The 24,186-nt window shown below is 47.8% G+C and overlaps 1 protein-coding gene across 1 annotated transcript in view; it reads right to left on the bottom strand.

Annotated features, from left to right (window-relative positions):
• LOC122564231 (scavenger receptor cysteine-rich domain-containing group B protein-like) overlaps nt 1–14,384 on the bottom strand; it is a 50,190-nt gene extending 35,806 nt beyond the window's left edge. The window contains exons 1-6 of the mRNA XM_087977149.1: nt 14,300–14,384; nt 13,872–13,937; nt 12,338–12,652; nt 7,704–7,796; nt 2,936–3,001; nt 1,370–1,681 (exon numbers count right to left, since the gene is read on the bottom strand). Coding sequence (XP_087833275.1) covers nt 1,370–1,681; nt 2,936–3,001; nt 7,704–7,796; nt 12,338–12,652; nt 13,872–13,937; nt 14,300–14,384 — 937 coding nt within the window. The remainder of the gene's footprint in view (nt 1–1,369; nt 1,682–2,935; nt 3,002–7,703; nt 7,797–12,337; nt 12,653–13,871; nt 13,938–14,299) is intronic.
• Nucleotides 14,385–24,186: the final 9,802 nt, after the last annotated feature.

The following is a 24,186-nucleotide window of genomic DNA, read 5'->3' as shown; positions in this document are numbered from 1 at the left end:
ATTCAAAAAAGACACAAGCTTGACCATGTTCTTTTGTAGGAAACTGATCCCCATGTATAAGTGTATGCCACATCTCGAGGGCATAAAGGATCAAATCAGCACCCTTTCTGCTGTGGTTTAAATTCCTCTGGCCTCAAAATCTCTGAAACATCATAGAACCCCTATAATGCAGATGGAAGCCATTCGGCCCATCAAGTCTGCATCGACCCCCAGAAGAGCATCCCAACCCCTGACTCCATCCCTGTAACCCCACATTTACCATGGCCAACCCACCTAGCCTCCATATCCCTTAATACTATGGGCAAGTTAGCATGGCCAATCCACCTAAACTGCATATCTTTGAACATCTCTGAGCTCCAAGGTTATAGGTTCAAGTCCCACTCTGGGGGGGGGGGGGGGGGGTCAAGCACTAGATCCCCTTGACACTTGGTTGCAGTATCAAGGGAATATCGCACTATTTTGGGGGGGGGGGGGGGGGGGTTTGCCATCTTATGAATGAGCTATGCCGCCCTCTGGGCTTCACATGGGAGATCCTGTGGCATTTCTGTCTAAGAGAAGCATCACGTTGTCCTGTTCAATGTGATGATATTGTCACTTTAACAGGTTATTTAGTCATGTTGTTTTTTTGAAGAAGGTTATAAGGCAGAGGCGACAAGCTGTCTCTAAGAAAGTAAACAGTTCGTGAAGGCTGGGGAGTTTGTTTTTAATTGGGACATTGGGGACAGAATGTGTGTGGCCAGCTCTCATAGATCAGGCTTTCTATTTTTTTACTTTTTAGATTTAGTTTTGAGCAGAAGCCTTTGGAATCTCAAAAGAGTTGGAAGCTTCAGTGAATGTCTCCTAGCTGATAATTTCTCTGATTTTTCTCTGGATACTTTTTCCTCCTGGATTGGAGAACTGCATCTGAGAAACTGTGTCTGAATTGGCCTTTTTGCCAAGGTGTGCGTTTGCTGGATGTTGCTATATTAGAACAGTTAATTAGTCATGTTGTTTGGTTAAGTTTTCCAATAAGTTGGTTAAGTTATTCTAAATTTCTCTTTCTTTTGTTTGTATTTTAACTATGGTTTTTCAATAAATTATGTCTTGCTTAACATCAAGTAGTTTGACCAATCACATCCCATCTGGAACACAGCACTTCTCATCTACCTTTAAAATAAGAAAAGGTTAGGGTCTAGACTACTTCTTAAAATATATTGAGGGGACCATAACATGAGCATATTAGCTCAATACTATTAGTTAGGCCTCCCTGGGTGCAAAATGGCTGCCGCATTGAAGTGACAATGACCTGCACCAGATGCACCTTGGGATATCCCGAACATGCAAGAAACGATGTGATTGGTTGTTTTCCATGTAAAAGTGTGTTGCCTACCTACACAAATAGCACCAGCATCTTCATGGTGTCTGCAGTTGTGCTTTCCCCAGCCGAGATTAAAACAGTCTGACAAGGATGACTCTGTCCCTTCACAGTTCACGTTGTCCAGCAGTATCGGGCCACGGCCGTAGCCGAAGTAGCTCAGGTCGGTGGCAGTGACGGCACCACCACATCCCAACTGCCTGCACACCACCGCCACGTTTTTAATATTCCACTCATCATCACACACGGTTCCCCAATTGTTGCCGTAGAAAATCTCCACTCTGCCTTGACAGCTGTTGTTACCATTCACCAGACGGATGGATCTAGCTGAAAACATTCTCAGATGATTATCATAGTTTTCAGTCCTCACTTTTAAGTGAGCATTTTTAAGACTGCTTTCAAATAAATCAACCAATACATCACTGTAATCTTGTTCCTTAACCAAGAAAGGAAAGGATAATCTCAAAGGAAATTTATATTCACAGTTAGCCTCTTACAACAGTCCTGCATTGATATGTTTCCTTATGGTTGTAAATCAAGGACGTGGTTCAGGTCCAGATGTTGGTCAGGCTGCTAAATGATTAGATTCTCTACAGAATGGAAACAGGCCCTTCAGCCCAACAAGTCCGCACCAACCCTCCAAAGAGTAACCCACCCAGACCCATTCCCCACATTTACCCCTGACAAATGCACCTAACACTATGGGCAATTTAGCATGGCCAATTCACCTAACCTGCACCATCTTTGGATTGTGGGAGGAAACCCACGCAGACACGTGGAGAATGTGCAAACACCACACAGCTGCCAGAGGCTGGAATCGACCCCAGGTCCCTGGTGCTGTGAGGCAGCAGAGCTACCCACTGAGCCACTGTGCAGCCTCATGTGTAGGGTTTTGTTCTGTTTGGATTCCCTAACATAGAATGAGGTTCTTTAAAAGGCCTAAGGAAGGATGTTCCAAACTGGGTGTTGGGTTCCTAATTGGGATTACGATCTGAGATTTTGGGGATTCTGAGGCAGTAACGGCCATAATGGAGCCCTGCCCCTCTCCCTCCTGCCCCCGCACTCTTGTTTTGCCTCTTCTCTCATTACTCTGCTCCTGTACAGCACCCCCTCCCACTCCAATATCCTCATAGCTCTCATCCAGGGGTCATGGCAGTTTCCAAACTCCAAAATGGGTTCACAGTGGGAAAAACATTTGCTCAGGATTCCTTAGCAGCTTGAGATCAGGTTGATTTCTGAATTCAGAAAGATTTGAATGCTAAAGTCCACATTAAGTCTGCTCCCCCAACTCCCCCCCACTCCCAACCCCACCCCCCTTAGATGGGTATGTTTGAGGTTTGTTTCATTACTTTTAATGTTTAGGAAATAGTTCAGCTCAGCATTTTACCAGAAAATGAAATGGATGCAGCAGAGTCTACAATCGGGTAGATTACACACTGCCCATAGGAGAAGCAGGAAGCCACTTACTGACTTCAGACAGTCTCACACACTCACAATAATATATTTACTTGGAGCCATAACTTACTGTGGCTGACATAACAACAATTTTACCCCAAGTGAATGAAAACTTATTAAGTTTACCAGTCTGGGGAGTTGTGTGTTTCATGGTTGTAAGCTGTTCAGAAACTTGGTCTGTCACATCTGCAACTAAACAGAAAGAGCTTTAATTAATTGTACTCCTTGAACAATTTGAAGGGACAACAACTTACATTAAAAAGAAGAGAATCTGGATTCCTTTCTCAGCTTCTCTGAAGTCTCGAAGCAACAGGCTTTGTCTGTTTATCCTACTGAATGAACTCTCTTTCTCAAACTCTTCCCTTGTCTGAGGTGTAGTGATGCTCAGGTTAAACCACCAGCAAGCATCTCTCTGGAAGGAGAGAGGAGCACTACGATCCTTTTAACCAGCCAGTATTGCTCAACCTCACCCCCCCCCCCCCCCCAAAATAACTGGATTTGGACAAAGTGCAAAGTTAAACATTTTGACCTTGAATCTGAGCAGATTCTAGATCATAATTGGAAGCAGTGGGCCAGGTTTGATGAGGCTGAAGGGTGAGGGAAGCTGGGTACAGAGTCAATCCCTGTCAACAGGAGGATTGCTCATTGCTTGGTGAGGAGGCTGCACGATTGTATTTTTAATACGGTGTCAATAGAATTCAGGAAAGATCAGATACATAAAGACTGAGTCGAAACGCAGTTACCCAAGAGGGGAGAAGAGTATGCGTTTTACCTCCAGGGGCAAGATTGGAAATGTGCAAACAAATCTCCTCTCTGTGATCAGTCTGAGCTTCCAGTTCCAAGATCTCCAGCTGACCCCACTCCGATCATCGAACCCTTCCATCCTATCTCCTCTAGATTCCACCCCATCATCAGTAACTCTCCCCAAGGTGTCTCTGCTCCTCCCAGCTCAATACCATCTCATCCCTCCCCGCCCCCACCTCTGTCTCAAACACAAGCACAAGCTCATTTCCCACCGACTCTCCAATCCAGCCTAACCCCTCACAAAACCAAATTACAGCCTTTCCTACTGGACATCAATCAGGATTTGATAATGTACTCTAAAAGGCCCTTGAGTAAAACTCCAGACAGTTCAAGGAACCCTGCACTTTCAGATTTTCTGACTGTGGTTCCAGCTCCCAGCTCAGGTATATACCTGGAACAGAGTGTCAATGGCCAGATTTCACACTGACTCAAAATTTCCTCTATACTAACTGTATCCTGCATTATACTGCAGCACAATATTCCCAGCTGGGACTGGATAGTGACTGGATAGCAATTACGTTGAGGGAAATGGTCTGGTTTTTGGTTCTCCTGCCTAGAGAAATGAGGACTATTGCTGTAGATAGACCTTCCGCTGCTCCCAGACCCCATTCACTGGGGAAACATATCAACAATTTCCAAATTCTACTTGAGGAGAAACAATGGTACATTGGCAATAGGACTGGACTAGCAATGTAGAGGCCCAAATTCTCCCTGGATTCAAATCCCATCAAGGCATTTGGTGGATTTTAATTTTAATGAATAATCATAGCATTGAAAACAAGTGGAATTCTTTACTGTAGAGGATGGGTCATTAAGTATATTCAAGGCTGAGATAGATTTTTAATCAGTACTGGAACTAAGGGGAGAGGTAGGAGAGTGGGAGTGAGGATTATCAGATCATAATCTCATTGAGTGATGGAACAGGCTTGATGGGCTGAACGGCCTACTTCTGCTCGTGTGTCTTAGGGCCTAAGTCCTAGTAATGGTGACCATGAAACTACCACTTATCTTGGAAATACCCATTTGTCTTTAGAAAGGAAATCTTCCATCCTTTCTTGGTCTAGCCTACAAGTGACTGTAATCTGTAACGTGGCTCCCTCTGAAATGGCCCCAGCAAGCCATTCAGTTAAAGGCAATTAGGGATGGGTCATAAATGTTGGCTTTGGCAGTGATGCTCAAAATCTATGATAGAGTGAAAAGCACCAACTGAAAGGTTGCTCAAATGTCACCTAAGACCATAAGACCATAGGAGTGGAAGTAAGGCCATTCGGCCCATCGAGTCCGCTCCGCCATTCAATCATGGCTGATGGGCATTTCAACTCCACTTACGCGCATTCTCCCCGTAGCCCTTAATTCCTTGTGACATCAAGAATTTATCAATTTCTGCCTTGAAGACATTTAGCATCCCGGCCTCCACTGCACTCTGTGGCAATGAACTCCACAGGCCCACCACTCTCTGGCTGAAGAAATGTCTCTGCATTTCTGTTCTGAATTTACCCCCTCTAATTCTAAGGCTGTGTCCACGGGTCCTAGTCTCCTCGCCTAACGGAAACAATTTCCTAGCGTCCACCCTTTCCAAGCAGTGTATTATCTTGTAAGTTTCTATTAGATCTCCCCTTAATCTTCTAAACTCCAATGAATACAATCCCAGGATCCTCAGCCGTTCCTCATATGTTAGACCTACCATTCCAGGGATCATCCATGTGAATCTCCGCTGGACACGCTCTAGTGCCAGTATGTCCTTCCTGAGGTGTGGGGACCAAAACTGGACACAGTACTCCAAATGGGGCCTAACCAGAGCTTTATAAAGTCTCAGTAGCACAACAGTGCTTTTATATTCCAACCCTCTTGAGATAAATGACAACGTTGCATTCGCCTTCTTAATCACGGACTCAACCTGCATGTTTACCTTTAGAGAATCCTCGACTAGCTCTCCCAGATCCCTCTGTACTTTGGCTTTATGAATTTTCTCACCGTTTAGAAAGTAGTCCATGCTTGTATTCTTTTTACCAAAGTGCAAGACCTCGCATTTGCTCACATTGAATTCCATCAACCATTTCCTGGACCACTCTCCCAAACTGTCTAGATCCTTCTGCAGCCTCCCCACTTCCTCAGTACTACCTGCCTGTCCATCTAACCTCATATCATCGGCAAACTTCGCTAGAATGCCCCCAGTCCCTTCATCCAGATCATTAATATATAATGTGAACAGCTGCGGCCCCAACACTGAACCCTGCGGGACACCGCTTGTCACCGGCTGCCATTCCGAAAAAGAACCTTTTATCCCAACTCTCTGCCTTCTGTCAGACAGCCAATCCTCAATCCATACCAGTAGCTCACCTCGAACACCATGGGCCCTCACCTTGCTCAGCAGCCTCCCGTGTGGCACCTTATCAAAGGCCTGTTGGAAGTCTAGATAGACCACATCCACTAGGTATCCCTGGTCTAACCTACTTGTCACCTCTTCAAAGAATTGAAGAGGTGACCCAATCAGCTGACTGCTCAGAACAATAGAACAATACAGCTAAAGAGGAGGCCGTTTGCACCATTGTGTGCATGTTGTCTCTTGAAAACAGCTATCCAATTAATCCATTCTCCTGCCTATTTGCTCACTGCCTCCTTTCTAAATGCATCCCTTTTAATTTTTTAGTCAACTCCCTTTTTGAAGTTACTTTTAAATCAGTTTTCTTTAGCCAGGCTGCCCCAAAACAATCTGAAATATAAACTACCAAAACAGAAGATGCTGGAAAATCTCAGCAAGTCTGGCAGCATCTGTAAGGAGAGAAACGAGCTGACATTTCGAGTCTAACTGACCCTTTGTCAAAGCTAAAAAAAAGGGAGAAATAGGGAGGTATTTATACGAGGCTGAGAGAAGGTGAGTCATGGCTCCAGAAGCAAAGGTAGCAATAAAGAGGTGATAATGACAGTGCACAGAGAGATTACAGGGAGATTAGGAGCTGTGAGTGACCAAGGCTGAAGTCAGTGCTATGTGACAAAATATGTGGGGGATGGGGGGGAATGGGTGAAGCAGAGGCAAAATGGAAAACAGAGGAGAAGGGTAGCAAAGGGGGAAGAGGAGAGGAAAAAGGTGATGAGAGAGTGGGGAGAGAGAGAAGGAGAGACAATCAAGAAATAAGAGGTACAGAACAGTGAAAAATAATTTTCAAAATATAAAAAAAAAGGATAAATAAAATAAAATAAATGAAATAAAATTACGGAGCGGAATTAAAAAAGAGGGGTCGAGATGGGATAATCATCTGAAGTTGTTGAATTCAATGTTGAGACCGGCAGGCTGTAACGGGCCGAGTCGGAAGATGAGATGCTGTTCGTCCAGTTTGCGTTGAGCTTCACTGGAACATTGCAACAGGCCAAGGACAGACATGTGGGCATGGGAGCAGGATTGGGTGTTGAAGTGGCAAGCCGCGGGAAGGTCCGGGACCTGATATAGACTTTTTAACCGTGACAATATGAGGGGTGATTTTACCACCTTCCACACTCAAGTGGTAAACTCGGAGAAAGTGAGGACTGCATCCTTGGACGAGGTTTCGCAGTAAGGTTATAATCAACTGGGAGACAGTGAAGACTGCAGGTGCTGGAGGTCAGAGTCAAAAAGTATGCTGCTGGAAAAGCACAGCTGGTCAGGCAGTATCGGAGGAACATCTGAGGAACAGGATACATTTCAAGCATAAGTTCTTCATCAGGAATGTGAGGGGGTACGCAAGGGGGCTGACAGATATATGGGAGGGGATGGGACTTGGGGGAAGGTAGCTGGGATTGTGATAGGTAGACGCTGGTTGGGGGGGTGATGGTGATAGGTCAGAGTGGAGGGTGGAGTGGATAGGTGGGAAGGAAGATGGACAGGTAGGACAGTGGGTGCAGGTTTTACAGTTTTGTGGTGGCAAGGGACGGTGCTGGGAGTGGAGGGTGGGTTGGTGGGGCCGGGGGGGGGGGCATGGACCTAACAAAGGAGTCACGGAGGGATTGGTCTCTGAGGAATGCAGATAGGTGTGGGGCTGTTACAGAAAATTCCATCACTTTCATTTGGAATTCAATACCTGCTCTGGATAAGCTTAAGATAAAGTGTACATACTGTGAAGGGTAGTCGCAGTAGATTCGGTCCCAGTGTGGTCTGCCGTAAGTGTAATGGATGAAACATCTGGAGCTGTTGTGGGAGTCCGGGAATCTTGAAGTTAAAAAAAAATCACATAATGAGTGACATGCTGAGCGCAAGATTTGATATTTAATAGCAATATACAATCTAACTGCTCAGAATTACAACAGTGGTTTGTGCACTTACTATCGTACTTTTTAATGGAGAAAGCACTTTGCAACATGGGGAAGAGGGAAATTGTCAGATTCAGGTTGATCAATGCACACATATAGGGCTGATGTTTATGGGGGAGTAGGAGTGAGGCTGGCCAGCCTGATTAACCAGCAGTGCTTCCAGCAGAGACAGGACTGGAGCAGTGGGCATTGCCGGGTGGGCCCAGAGACTCAAACACTTAGAAGAGTAATTCCAGTGAGCTCTGGGAAGAGTCAAACGTCAGGGAGGAACAAAGGGATTGGAACGTCCTGGATGGGGAAGGGAGGAGGGGCCCCCAACACAGACACAACCTCTCCAAAAGACACAACCCACCCTGGACAATCCAACATTTGCCACCATGTTATTTTTTTTTAAAGAGTCTCTGAAATTCACCCGTCTGCCCACGCCAGTCAGTTTATGATGAGGACAGCATTATGTTTGGGCCAGCTGACTTGTGAACAAGCTGAATTGCTCATTAACTATTTAACTTTGATAAATGACTGAAGGGTTACTAATGTCCCACTCCCCACTATATCATGGAGAGCCAGTTGAGGAGAGGATGGGAAATTGGGTGGGGAGGGGGGGGAGCGAGCCATTGATATGGTTTGGAATCCCACAGCCTGACCGCAAACAAGCCCAGCAGAGGGACATAAAATCCAACCCAATCTGATCCCATGATGGGTCTATATACTTTTCAGTTTGTTTTATAATTCTATTTTCTTTAAACGTGTGTGAATTCATGTTCACTTCTTTTCATCCATGCAATGCGGGCGCTGCTGGCCAGCCAGTATTTACTATCCATCCCTAGTTGCCCTTGAGGAGGTGGTGGTGAGCTGCCTTCTTGCACCACTGCAGTCCACCCACTAGGGGGTTGACCCTCAATGTCGTGAGCCGGGGTGGGGAGGAAAGTTTAGTTGCAGCTGCAGATACTGAGTGGAAGCTTGTGATAAAACAGATCAATTATGATGCTTCAACAATGCTACCATGACCTATGATGCTCTTACAAGCTCTGTGGGACTCTGCAAAGTGCATGTAAAGGTTTGTGATAGAGTGTGCATGCGCCTCAGCCTTGACCATATGAAGGTTCCTGAAAGCCCGTAATGAGTCCTTGCCATGGGTCACACAGTGGGCAGCTGAGTGCAAGAAAGGAGGGCACTTAAAAAAATGCGCTTTCTGACAAACCTGTGATTAGACGTGTGACTGAGATACCAGCGAACATAATCACAATTCCCCAATTCTCAAACATCCAACACCTTCCCATCTCTCTATGTCCATTCACCACAAGACAGAAATAAGCATTCCAAATGAAACATATTAATTCAATCACACCAAACATCAATTAATTATCCTTGTGTGTTTCATTATCACCCATGATCCCTAATTGCCCCAGTGCTCCTATTAAATGTGACCTTTGTGACCACAGCGTGGCTGGTGGGAAGTTGCAGAACACTGGGAGCCACAATGATCCTGGCAGAAATCTGAGTTTACTGGGCAGTGAGCTAGGCTTGCGTGACATCAGTTTGAGCCTCCAGCACAGCTCCCAGTCTCTGGTGGATTGTGGTGGAAGCTGAGGTTTCAATCATCAGATGCTGCATTGTGTTCGAATTCTGTTCTATATTGGCTGCCAAGTTTAATGTCAATGTGCTGTGCCAAGTTGCCGCTAGACTCCTTCATGCTACTTGACACTGGGTACAGGCATTCTGCCAGACCAGCTAATATATCAAGTATTTCATTGTGCAAACCCATTAGCTTCCTTCTGTAACTTCCCCATTCAAAGTGCTCATCTGATTCCTTCAAACAGTAGGACCAATGTGTAAAATCACTTCCTAGTGCTCCCCTTGTCCACTGAGCTTGCTAGAGATGGCTGTATAATTCAATGGCTTCAATCTGATCTCAGAGCTATCCCTCAAACTGTTCGTAGTGACAGTGTCTGATCCGACGGCTGAGAATGAGAGATTGAATGGCAAGTGTTTTCCTTCATCGCTGTCATTCAGATTTTCCACTTTTTCCTCTTCCACCGCTACCTGGCCAGGTAGCAGTTCTTGGCTAACGGAAAGGAGAAAGGCACAAGGCTGGGAGAGGAATAAGAGGTTCATGTTTACTCAGCTGGCAAACAGAAGGGTTACAGCCTGAGGGGGAAGTGGGGTGGATGAATGGTAACTAGCTTTGAACATACTGTCATCAGCAATCGCTTCAGCCCCACCACTGGCTGCTTCAGCCTCACTCATCGACACTCCAATGTTCAGAAACAGCATCTCCCTCTTGAGTAGGTGGAGTACAGAAATGGAGCTGTGCCCATTCCCCACCACAGGAAATCCCCTATTGCCTCTGGGGATGCAAGAGAGAGGGAGGGTATCACTTATGGCCTTGGACAGGATGGTATATCAGAAGTCAATCACCAGGGCTTGAGGGGGCCTCAGGTGCTCACGTCAGCAGCCTGGCCAGGTGCAGAATCTTTACTGGATCTGTCCTGGTGCCAATGAACATCATGTTTGCATGGTGTGCCTGCCATTGGATGATGTGGCCGCCACTGGATGGTGTGGCCGCCACTGGATGGTGTGGCCGCCATTAAATGGTGTGGCCGCCATTAAATGGTGTGGCCGCCATTAAATGGTGTGGCTGCCATTGGATGGTGTGGCTGCCATTGGATGGTGTGGCTGCCATTGGATAAGTATGGCTGTCATTAGATGTTGTGGCTACCATTAGATTGTGTGGCTGCCATTAGATGGTGTGGCTATCATTGGATTGTGCATCTGCCATAGTTGAACAACTGGTAGTATGTGCTAGTTGTGAGATACAGAGTTAAATTTTAATTTATTCATTCATGGGATGTGGACATTTCACGCTCAGCCAACATTCATTGCCCATCCTCAATTGTCCAGAGGGTTTTAGAAGTCAGTAATATTGTTGAGCATCTGGAGTCACACAGAGACCAGGCCAAGTAAGGATTCCCTCCCTTAAAGGGCATTAGAGAACCAGCTGGGATTTTACATCCCTTGACACAGTATCCTTAAAGCTAGCTTTTTAAAATCAAATTTCACCACCTGTTGTGTTGGAATTTGTACCAACACCAACATCTCAGTCATAGGATTGTATTAATCCAGTGACAGAACCACTTCACCACCACCGCCTTAGCCGCGGGTAAGGGTGAAATGTGAACGCTTGGAACAAGCTGGGACTTGTTGCAGATGGATGAATGCTTGGGCTGTGCTGCCTTAAACATTATCTGCGATATGACACATAACAATACAGTTACTGAACCTTCAAGGTTCATGTTAAAATGACTGAACATTTGTTGCTGAAAATGTGTTGCTGGAAAAGCGCAGCAGGTCAGGCAGCATCCAAACCCCTCTCTCCCTGAACATTTTTTGGCACTGCATCCGAGTCCTCAAGGGTTAACTCCAGGCATTTACTCAAAGGAGTATCTTCTCCTCTCTCCCTCCGAGAGGTCACAGCCTGCTTATTCCCTGCAGTTTGATCACCTCTCTCCTCTCCTCCAGTTCTGCACCAAAGCAGGGCAGCATTGGGCACTTTAAATCACATCAAACTTATTTTTGGAATGACTTCCAGCACCTGGTTCAACCACAGTTCACCTCCCTCTTTAAGCTGAAACATGTGCTAGCCTGTGATAATTTTGAGACCACATGCTCAGTTGTAAAGTCATCAATGGACTTACTTCTTGCACCCTGTATCAGAATGAACAGGCAAACCCACCTCAAGGGTCCTATACTCAGTCTCAGAGATTTGAAGCACCGATGATCAAATGTTATATTACAATGCATTTAGCATTTAGTAAATTAACATTGCATTTTGTAATATTCAGCAGGCTTCATTCTTTGGTGATGCATTTATCCAAGAACACATGAGGGGAACCATATCAGTTTAGCTGAGCAAAAGGAAACTGGTATATCGAGTATTGAGAAGACTTGTTGCTCAGGTTGAGGTTCTGGATGTAGGTTTGCTTGTGGAGCTAAAAGGTTTGTTTTCAGACGTTTCGTCACCATACTAGGTAACATCATCAGTGAGCCTCCGGATCAAGCACTGGTGGCATGGCCCGCTTTCTATTTATGTGTTTAGGTTTCCTTGGGTTGGTGGCGTCATTTCCTGGGGTGACATCATTTCCTGTTCAGGTACTCCCAAGAAGAAGTACAGGAAATGATATCATCATGGGAAATGATGTCACCAACCCAAGGAAACCGAAACACAAATAGAAAGCGAGCCATGCCACCAGTGCTTGATCCGGAGGCTCACTGAAAATGTTACCTAGTATGGTGACATAACATCTGAAAACAAACCTTCCAGTTCAGCGAGCAAACCTACATCCAGAACCTGGTATATTTTTATTGTGAGGGAGAGAAGGCACCATAAATTGAGTTGCAGTTTGCTTTCCAATGAAGTGAATGGTTTGTTGAAAGCGTTACCTGTACAGATGACTCCTGCATCTTCATGGTGCCCGCAGTTGTGCACACCCCATCCCAGACTGCTACAGCTTAATAGCGATGGCTCAGTCCCGTCGCAGTTGACGTTGTCCAATAGAATCCGTCCTTTGCCATATCCAAAATAAGAGTTGGTGGTGGAGGATATCGTTGTGCCACAGCCCATCTGCCGGCACACGACTTTGGCATCATTCATGTCCCAGTCATCATCACAAATTGTTCCCCACTGTCCTCTGTACTTAATCTCCACTCTGCCTTGACAGGAGTTGTAGCCATTGACTAGCCGAATATTGCCCTCTCCTGAAAAGAGAAGAAATGGTTAACTTCCAAATAGAGAGGTTCAATTTGAATTATACATTTAAAGACTTTAGCAACTTCTTCATGAACCTTCTCCAGAGAGGGTGTTTGATGGTTCTCTGTTTCACTATAGCACACAGATTACAGCGTGCAGTAATAACCAGAATAACAGGGATCATAACCAGAACACCGTGTGGTGGAGACATGTGGACTTAATGTGGATTTTCTCAACCCAGTTTACTCCCCTCCACTCTGCAATTGTTGAATGTTGCTGGGAAGTAGTTTCTTGGGCTTAGATTAGATTAGATTCCCTACAGTGTGGAAACAGGCCCTTCAGCCCCAAAAGTCCACACTGACCCTCTGAAGAGTAAGCCACCCAGATCCATTCCCCTACATTTACCCCTGACTAATGAACGGAACACTGTGGGCCATTTAGCATGGCCAATTCACCTAAACTGCACATCTTTGGATTGTGGGAGGAAACCAGAACACCCAGAGGAAACTCACGCAGACACGGAGAGAATGCAAACTCCACACAGACAGTCACCCAAGGTTGAAATTGAACCCAGGTCCTTGGAGCTGTGAGATATCAGTGCTAACCACTATGCCACCATGCTGCCCATATAGAATGCCCACAGTATGGACACAGGCCCTTCGGCCCAACAAGTCCACACCGACTCTCTGGAGAGTAACCCACCCAACCCAATTCCCCTACTGCTCAACATTTACCCCTGACCAGTACACATAACCTACACATCCCTGAACACTCTGGGTAATTTTAGCGTGGCCAATTCACCCAACTTGCACATCTTTGGGCTGTGGGAGGAAAGAGCTGAAAAACGTGTTGCTGGAAAAGCGCAGCAGGTCAGGCAGCATCCAAGGAGCAGGAGACTCGACGTTTCGGGCATAAGCCCTTCTTCAGGAATGCCCGAAACATCGATTCTCCTGCTCCTTGGATGCTGCCTGACCTGCTGCGCTTTTTCAACAACACATTTTTCAGCTCTGATCTCCAGTCTGTGGGAGGAAACCAGAGCACCCGGAGGAAACCCACACAGACACGGGGAGAATGTGCAAACTCCACACAGACAGTCGCCAGAGGCTAGAATTGGCCCCGGGTCCCTGGCGTTGTGAGGCATCAGGGCTAACCACTGAGCCACTGTGTAAATGGTAACTCAAGGTAATAAAGCTGATGCTGGTTAAGGGATTGTTATATAAGAATTACCTTGTTTATATTCCCAGGCAGATACTTGGGTTTTATTGACCAGGTTGATTGGCGTTGAGCTGAAATCTAGAGACAGAAACGTCAGTTAACATTGCTTCATGGAGAAACCACCGAAGTGAGTCTTTGACAGGAACTTACTTTCTTGTTTCCCATCTCATTGTGGGGATCTCAAATCTATAGCCTGCCTCACTCACAGAGACTGTGAGGAAGGAGGAGTTGCAATCACTGGTGAACCAGATAGAACACCTGAGTTCACATGATGATCATTTAATGAAATAATTCTAGTGAAATAACTGATCCTGGTTTCACTGAGCACCACAATATACCGACACCACTTCATACAGGGCCACTTTAAAATGCTTTATTATGTTCAGGGCCTTGCATGATCTAGGCTTGTGAAGCCTCACAAGGTTCCCACTTCCACCCACTCCCGTGACCTTTCCGCTCGCTCTCCACGACCTTCAACATGCACGGCCTCCACCACTGTCGTGCTGTGGCATCAGTGATTGTCATCTACAAGCTGCACTGCAGCAGTTTATGCAGGCACCGTCACAAGAACCTTAAATGCCCAGGTCCGCCGGCTTGAAGCTTAAGGGTAGCAGATGCATGAAATAGCACCACTTATAATTCACCTCCCAGTCACAAGTCATGCTGACTTGAAACTATATTGCTGTTCTTTCACTATCCTGGAACACCCTTCCTAACAGCACTGTGGGCGCCCTGACACCCCAGGAATTCAAGAAGGCAACTCACCACCACTTTCTCCAGAACTATTAGAGGTGGTCAATAAATGCTAGCCAAACCAGACACTCCCATAAATAAATGGGAGGGAAAGGAGCAGCATCAGCAGGAATACTGATGGGTGAAGACACCCTCACTGCTCCGGTCTCTTTCTTGAGGTCAGGTAACCCAATGGAGGGCACAGGGAGATAGAACAACAGTGCTCCTCAGCACCAGCATCAGTGACCACTGCCCGAGGCCACGGAGACTGGATACTGGTGCCATGTCTCGGCCTGGGTAGAGATTCCATTATGTACAGAGACTCACTCCAGTGGCAGGGATAATGGCTGAGGACTTAGTTGGGAGTAACAAAATAAAAAGCATCTTATTTTCTCGGCCCAACTCACTGTGAAGTTGCTGCACACAAGAAAAGGAAGAAATGCAGTCTGCTGCGAGTGTGTCACTGAGGTAACCAAGTTTAACCACAAAGTACTGGACATGGAGCAGTCGGTACCAGACAGGATGAGTAGGCCAGATACTCAACTCACTATCCAGAATGCAACCAGTTCCCTGGCCAAACCAGGAAGGCCCTAGCTGACCCCACCCCTGAATGGTTCACTTCAACTCCAGGCCTAAGCACAGGAGGTTGAAGGAAATGTGTGGATATTGTGTCTGCAATTCTACAGACTCTCGCTGTAACTCCAGCACTGACCCTAACCAGTCTCTCACTGTAACTCCAGCACGGACTCTAACCAGACTCTCACTGTAACTCCAGCAATGACCCTAACCAGACTCTCACTGTAACTCCACCACTGACCCGAACCAGTCTCGCACTGTAACTCCACCACTGACCCTAACCAGTCTCTCACTGTAACTCCACCACTGACCCGAACCAGTCTCGCACTGTAACTCCACCACTGACCCTAACCAGTCTCTCACTGTAACTCCAGCACTGACTCTAACCAGACTCTCACTGTAACTCCAGCAATGACTCTAACCAGTCTCTCACTGTAACTCCAGCAATGACCCTAACCAGTCTCTCGCTGTAACTCCAGCAATGACCCTAACCAGACGCTCACTGTAACTCCACCACTGACCCTAACCAGTCTCTCACTGTAACTCCACCACTGACCCTAACCAGTCTCTCACTGTAACTCCACCACTGACCCTAACCAGTCTCTCACTGTAACTCCACCACTGACTCTAACCAGTCTCTCACTGTAACTCCAGCAATGACCCTAACCAATCTCTCACTGTAACTCCAGCAATGACCCTAACCAATCTCTCACTGTAACTCCAGCAATGACCCTAACCAGTCTCTCGCTGTAACTCCAGCACTGACGCTAACCAGTCTCTCACTGTAACTCCACCACTGACCCTAACCAGTCTCTCACTGTAACTCCACCACTGACTCTAACCAGTCTCTCACTGTAACTCCAGCAATGACCCTAACCAGACTCTCACTGTAACTCCAGCACTGTCTCTAACCAGTCTCTCACTGTAACTCCAGCAATGACCCTAACCAATCTCTCACTGTAACTCCAGCAATGACCCTAACCAATCTCTCACTGTAACTCCAGCAATGACCCTAACCAGTCTCTCGCTGTAACTCCAGCACTGACGCTAACCAGTCTCTCACTGTAACTCCACCACTGACCCTAACCAGTCTCTCACTGTAACTCCACCACTGACTCTAACCAGTCTCTCACTGTAACTCCAGCAATGACCCTAACCAGACTCTCACTGTAACTCCAGCACTGTCTCTAACCAGTCTCTCACTGTAACTCCAGCAATGACCCTAACCAATCTCTCACTGTAACTCCAGCAATGACCCTAACCAGTCTCTCACTGTAACTCCAGCAATGACCCTAACCAGACTCTAGCTGTAACTCCAGCAATTAAACCATATAGACTCTCGCTGTAACTCCAGCACTGACTCTAACCAGTCTCTCACTGTAACTCCAGCAATGACCCTAACCAGTCTCTCACTGTAACTCCAGCAATGACCCTAACCAGTCTCTCACTGTAACTCCAGCAATGACCCTAACCAGACTCTCGCTGTAACTCCAGCAATGACTCTAACCAGTCTCGCACTGTAACTCCAGCACTGACTCTAACCAGTCTCTCACTGTAACTCCAGCAATGACCCTAACCAGTCTCTCGCTGTAACTCCAGCAATGACCCTAACCAGTCTCTCACTGTAACTCCAGCACTGACTCTAACCAGTCTCTCACTGTAACTCTAGCAATGACCCTAACCAGTCTCTCACTGTAACTCCAGCACTGAGTCTAACCAGTCTCTCACTGTAACTCTAGCAATGACCCTAACCAGTCTCTCACTGTAACTCCAGCCCAGACCCTAACCAGTCTCTCACTGTAACTCCACCACTGACCCTAACCAGTCTCTCACTGGAACTCCACCACTGACCCTAAACAGTCTCTCACTGTAACTCCAGCACTGACTCCAACCAGACTCTCGCTGTAACTCCAGCAATGACCCTAACCAGACTCTCGCTGTAACTCCAGCAATGACCCTAACCAGACTCTCGCTGTAACTCCACCACTGACCCTAACCAGTCTCTCACTGTAACTCCACCACTGACCCGAACCAGTCTCGCACTGTAACTCCAGCAATGACCCTAACCAGTGTCTCGCTGTAACTCCAGCAATGACACTAACCAGTGTCTCACTGTAACTCCACCACTGACTCTAACCAGTCTCTCATTGTAACACCAGCACTGACTCTAACCACTCTCACACTGTGAGTCGAGAAATGACTCTAACCAGTCTCTCACTGTAACTCCAGCACTGACTCTAACCAGACTCTTGCTGTAACTCCAGCAATGACCCTAACCAGTCTCTCACTGTAACTCCACCACTGACCCTAACCAGTCTCTCACTGTAACTCCAGCACTGACGCTAACCAGACTCTCGCTGTAACTCCAGCAATGACCCTAACCAGTCTCTCACTGTAACTCCACCACTGACCCTAACCAGTCTCTCACTGTAACTCCACCACTGACCCAACCAGACTCTCGCTGTAACTCCAGCAATGACCCTAACCAGACTCTCGCTGTAACTCCAGCACTGACTCTAACCAGTCTCTCACTGTAACTCCAGCACTGACGCCAACCAGACTCTCGCTGTAACTCCAGCAATGACCCTAACCAGTCTCTCACTGTAACTCCACCACTGACCCTAACCAGTCTCTCACTGTAACTCCACCACTGACTCTAACCAGACTCTCGCTGTAACTCCAGCAATGACCCTAACCAGTCTCTCTCTGTAACTCCAGCAATGACCCTAACCAGTCTCTCACTGTAACTCCACCACTGACCCTAACCAGTCTCTCACTGTAACTCCACCACTGACTCTAACCAGACTCTCGCTGTAACTCCAGCAATGACCCTAACCAGTCTCTCGCTGTAACTCCAGCAATGACCCTAACCAGTCTCACACTGTAACTCCAGCAATGACCCTAACCAGTCTCTCACTGTAACTCCACCACTGACCCTAACCAGTCTCTCACTGTAACTCCAGCAATGACCCTAACCAGTCTCTCGCTGTAACTCCAGCAATGACCCTAACCAGTCTCTCGCTGTAACTCCAGCAATGACCCTAACCAGTCTCTCACTGTAACTCCACCACTGACCCTAACCAGTCTCTCACTGTAACTCCAGCAATGACCCTAACCAGTCTCTCACTGTAACTCCACCACTGACCCTAACCAGTCTCTCACGGTAACTCCAGCAATGACCCTAACAAGACTCTCGCTGTAACTCCAGCACTGACTCTAACCAGTCTCTCACTGTAACTCCACCACTGACTCTAACCAGTCTCTTACTGTAACTCCAGCACTGTCTCTAACCAGTCTCGCACTGTGACCACAGCACTGTCTCTAACTAGTCTCGCACTGTGACTACAGCACTGTCTCTAACTAGTCTCGCACTGTGACTACAGCACTGACTCGAACCAGTCTCTCACTGTAACTCCAGCACTGATTCTAACCAGTCTCACACTGTAACTCCAGCACTGACTCCAACCAGTCTCACACTGTAACCCCAGCACTGACTCCAACCAGTCTCACACTGTAACTCCAGCACTGATTCTAACCAATGTTCCACTGTAACCCCAGCACTGACTCTAACCATACACTCACTGTAACTCCAGCACAGACTCCTACCAGTCTCACACTGTAGCTCCAGCACTGACTCTAACCAGTCTCGCACTAACTCCAGCACTAATTCAAACCAGTCTCTCAGTGTAACTCCAGCACTGACTCCAACCAGTCTCTCACTGTAACTCCAGCATTGACACTAACCAGTCGCACACTGTAACTCCAGCACTGACTCGAACCAGTCTCTCACTGTAACTCCAGCATTGACACTAACCAGTCGCACACTGTAACTCCAGCACTGACTCGAACCAGTCTCTCACTGTAACTCCAGCACTGACTCGAACCAGTCTACCACTGTAAGTCCAGCACTGATTCTAACCAGTCTCGCACTGTAACTCCAGCAATGACCCTAACCAGACTCTCACTGTACCTCCACCACTGACCCTAACCAGTCTCACACTGTAACTCCAGCAATGACCCTAACCAGACTCTCACTGTACCTCCACCACTGACCCTAACCAGTCTCACACTGTAACTCCAGCACTGACTCTAACCAGTCTCACACTGTACCTCCAGCACTGACACTAACCAGTCGCACACTGTAACTCCAGCAATGACTCCATCCAGTCTCTCACTGTAACTCCAGCATTGACTCTAACCAGTCTCTTACTCTATAAATCCAGCATTGATTCTCACCCGTCTCACAGTGTAACTCCAGCATTGACTCTAACCAGTCTCACGCTGCAACTCCAGCATTGACTCGAACCAGTCTGACGCTGTAACTCCAGAACTGACTCCAACCAGTCTCTCACTGTACCTCCAGAACTGACTCTAACCAGTCTCACACTGTAACTCCAGCACTGTCTGTAACCAGTCTCTAGCGGTAACCCCAGAACTGACTATAAACAAACAGTCTCTCACTGTAACTCCAGCAGTGACTCTAATCAGTCTCCCACTGTAACTCCAGAACAGACTCTAACCATTCACTCACTGTAACTCCAGCATTGACTCTATCCAGTCTCTCACTGAAACTCCAGCACTAATTCGAACCAGTCTCTTGCTGTAACTCCAACATTGACTCTAACCACTCTCAACCAGTCTCAATCTGTAATTCCAGCACTGACTCTCACCAATCTCATGCTGTACCTCCAGTACTGACTCTAACCAGTCTCATACTGTAACTCCAGCACTGACTCTAACCTGTCTTTCACTAACTCCAGCACTGACCCGAAGCAGTCTCTCACTGTAACTCCAGCATTGACTGTAACCAGTCACTCACTGAAACTCCAGCACTGACTCTAACATGTCTCTCACAATAACTCCAGCACTGACTCTAACCAGTCTCTCACTGCATCTCCAACACTGACTGTAACGAGTCTCACAGTGTACTTCAGCACTGACTCTAACCAATCTCACACTGTATCTCCAGCACTGACTCTAACCAGTCTCCCACTGTAACTCCAGCACTGATCCTAACTAATCTCACGCTGTAGCTCCAGCAATGACTCTAACCAGTCTCTCACAGTAACTCCAGCATTGACTGTCAATTCTCTCATTGTAACACCAGCACTGATTCTAACCAGTCTCTCGCTGTAACTCCAACAGTGACTCTAACCAGTCTATCACAGTAACTCCAGCATTGACTCTATCTAGTCTCACACTGTATCTCCAACACTGATTCTAACCAGTCTCTCACTGAAACTCCAGCACCGTGTCTAACCCGTCACACACTGTAGCGCCAGCACTGACTCTAACCAGTCTCTCACTGTAACTCCAGCACTGACTCTAACCAGTGTCTCACTGTAACTCCAGCACTGACTCGAACCAGTCTCTCACTGTAACTCCAGCATTGACTCTACCCAGTCTCTCACAGTAACTGCAGCACTGACTCTAACCAGTCACTCACTGTAACTCCAGCAATGACCCTAACCAGTCTCTCGCTGTAACTCCAGCAATGACCCTAACCAGTCTGTCACTGTAACTCCAGCATTAACTCTAACCAGTCTCACACAGTAACTCCAGCACTGACTCAAACCAGTCTCTCGCAGTAACTCCAGCATTGTCTCTATCCACTCTCTCACTGAAACACCAGCTTTTCGGCCCAACAAGTCCACACTGCCCCGCCGAAGCGCAACCCACCCATACCCCTACATTTACCCCTTACCTAACACTACAGGCAATTTAGCGTGGCCAATTCACCTGACCTGCACATCTTTGGACTGTGGGAGGAAACCGGAGCACCCGGAGGAAACCCACGCAGACACGGGGAGAACGTGCAAACTCCACACAGTCAGTCGCCTGAGGTGGGAATTGAACCCGGGTCTCTGGCGCTGTGAGGCAGCAGTGCTAACCACTGTGCCACCGTGCCGCCCACTAACCTGACTCTCACAGTAACTCCAGCGCTGACTCTAACCAGTGTCTCACTGTAACTCCAGCACTGACTCTAACCAGAATCTCACAGTAACTCCAGCAATGACTTTTACCAGTCTCTCACTGCAACTCCAGCATTGACTCTAACCAGTCTCACACTGTATCTCCAACACTGACTCTAACCTGTCTTTCACTGTAACACCAGCATTGACTCTAACCAGTCTCTCACTGTATCTATAGCACTGACTCTAATTCTAACTCCAGCACTAACTCTAACCAGTCTCACACTGTATCTCCAGCAAAGGCTCTAACCAGTCTCTCACTGTAACTCCAGCACTGATTGTAATTTTACTGCTCCTCGGACCTGATGAAGGGCTTTTGCCCGAAATGTCAATTTTACTGCTCCTCGGATACTGTTTGAACTGCTGTGCTCTTCCAGCACCACTAATCCAGAATCTGGTTTCCAGCATCTGCAATCATTGTTTTTACCTCATTGATTTTAACCGTACTGCAAATCCTCTTGCAAGGATGCCTGCCTTGAAGAAGTTTTTCTCCTTTCTCTACAAGAATCTCAGGGAGTCCCTCTCCCACTGCAACTCCCAGGTCATTTCCTCTGCCCTGAAGCTCTTCAACCATGTCCTGAAACAAACTCGCTACCACAGTCACATTTGCTTCCTCAGTGCCTGCCTCCATAACCAACTCACCCCACACGGACTCCGGACCACCTTTAAACCAGCAGAGTTCGGACCCGAACAGGACAAACAGTACAGACTACAGATTCAAAAACACCAGCAACGGTTCTCCTTCAAGATCCTCTGCTCCACGCTTACAGCAATGCACCGGCACCTAACCTCTCTACAGTCAGCCCTGCCTCAGCTGAGGGCCACACTCTCTCAGAATTGCAAAGGACCCGCTCTGTACTACATCCTCAGGAGAATTCATACTCTCAACAAACAGTATTTCAACTCCATCTCAAACATCAAAAACTGTAAGTGCAACAAACTTTTATCTACCCACCTCCATAACCAGCACTCCTCAAACATTCCAGAAGATTCCCCCGGCCTCTGGAACTGCTTGGACACCATTAGCCATGCGACTGGTGCAGCTGCCACCCCCACGCTGATTGAAGATGTCACTTCCACCACCACCATGGCCACTCCCACAACCACTTCCACCCCTCACAATTCCTCATGCATCACACGTGACATCACTTCCGCCCCTCACATCATCGTTGATGTCACACGCTCAGTGACTTCCGCCCCCCCTACTGCCGTGTCTGGCACCACTTCCACCCCCACCAACGCCACTCACCTGCATTCTGCTGACACGCCCCCCACATATCCCACTGTCACCATCCCCAGACCCCAGAACCCTGAGGGGAATACCACCCCTGCTCATGACTCCACCCCCATTCCCCCCACCATCACACCCACTCCAGTTACAGTCTCTGCCCCCACTCCCAGCTCCACACCCACACCAGATCCCAGCTCCCAGCCCTGCCGAGTTTTCACCATTCCTCCAGACCTTCCCCTCACTGAGGACGAACGATCAGTCCTCAGCAAAGGACTCACCTTCATCCCCCTCCGTCCATGCATCAATGAATTTAATACACGCCGTGACGTCAAACACTTCTTCCGCCGCCTCCACCTCCGAGCTTACTTTCACAATCAGGACTCCCGCCCACCTTCCGAGAACCCCTTCACCCACCTCCAACACACTGCATCCACCTGGATACCCGCACTGGGCTATTACCTGCCCTCGACCTCTTCATTTCCAACTGCCGCCGGGACATTAACCGCCTTAATCTGTCTACCCCCCTCCCCCACTCCAACCTCTGAACCTCACAATGCACAGCCATCCAATCCCTCTGCTCCAATCCCAACCTCACCATCAAGCCAGCAGATAAAGGGGGCACAGTGGTAGTCTGGCGCACTGACCTCTACATCGCTGAAGCCAAACGTCAACTCGAGGACACCTCCTCCTTCCGCCCCCTCGACCATGACCCCACCCCCCATCACCAAACCATCATCTCCCAGACCATAGAGAACCTCATCACGTCAGGAGATCTACCACCCAGAGCTTCCAACTTCATAGTCCGGGAACCCCGCACTGCCCGGTTCTACCTCCTTCCCAAGATCCACAAGCCTGACCACCCTGGCCGACCTATTGTCTCAGCATGCTCCTGTCCCAGTGAACTAATCTCTACCTACCTTGACACTGTCCTACCCCCCCTAGTCCAGGAACTCCCCACATATGTTCGAGACACCACCCAAGGCCCCCCACCTCCTCCAAGACTTCCGTTTCCCCGGCCCCCAACGCCTCATCTTAACCATGGATATCCAATCCCTCTATACCTCCATCTGCCATGACCAGGGCCTACAAGCCCTCTGTTTTTTCCTCTCCCGACGTCCCCAACAGTACCCTTCCACCGACGCTCTCATTCGTTTGGCCGAACTGGTTCTCAGTCTTAACAATTTCTCCTTTGAATCCTCCCACTTCCTCCAGACCAAAGGGGTAGCCATGGGCACACGTATGGGCCCCAGCTATGCCTGTCTCTTTGTTGGCTACGTAGAGCAGTTGATCTTCCGTAATTACACCGGCACCACTCCCCACTTCTTCCTCCGCTACATTGATGACTGCATTGGCGCCACCTCGTGCTCCCGCGAGGAGGTTGAGCAATTCATCAACTTCACCAACACATTCCACCCTGACCTTAAATTTACCTGGACCATCTCTGACACCTCCCTCCCCTTCCTGGACCTCTCCATCTCCATTAGTGACGACCGACTTGACACCGACATTTTTTACAAACCCACCGACTCCCACAGCTACCTGGATTAAACCTCTTCCCACCCTACCTCCTGCAAAAATTCTATCCCGTATTCCCAATTCCTCGGCCTCTGGCGGATCTGCTCCCAGGAGGACCAGTTCGACCACAGAACACACCAGATGGCCTCCTTCTTTAGAGACCGCAATTTCCCTTCCCACGTAGTTAAAGATGTCCTCCAACGCATCTCGTCCACATCCCGCACCTCCACCCTCAGACCCCACCCCTCCAACCGTAACAAGACAGAACACCCCTGGTGCTCACCTTCCACCCTACCAACCT

The sequence above is a fragment of the Chiloscyllium plagiosum genome, unplaced genomic scaffold (assembly GCF_037043375.1).
Source record: "Chiloscyllium plagiosum isolate Xiang-an unplaced genomic scaffold, Cpla_swu_hap1 HiC_scaffold_31, whole genome shotgun sequence".
Classification (NCBI taxonomy): Eukaryota; Metazoa; Chordata; class Chondrichthyes; order Orectolobiformes; family Hemiscylliidae; genus Chiloscyllium; species Chiloscyllium plagiosum.
This window is presented reverse-complemented; position numbering and strand designations above follow the sequence as displayed.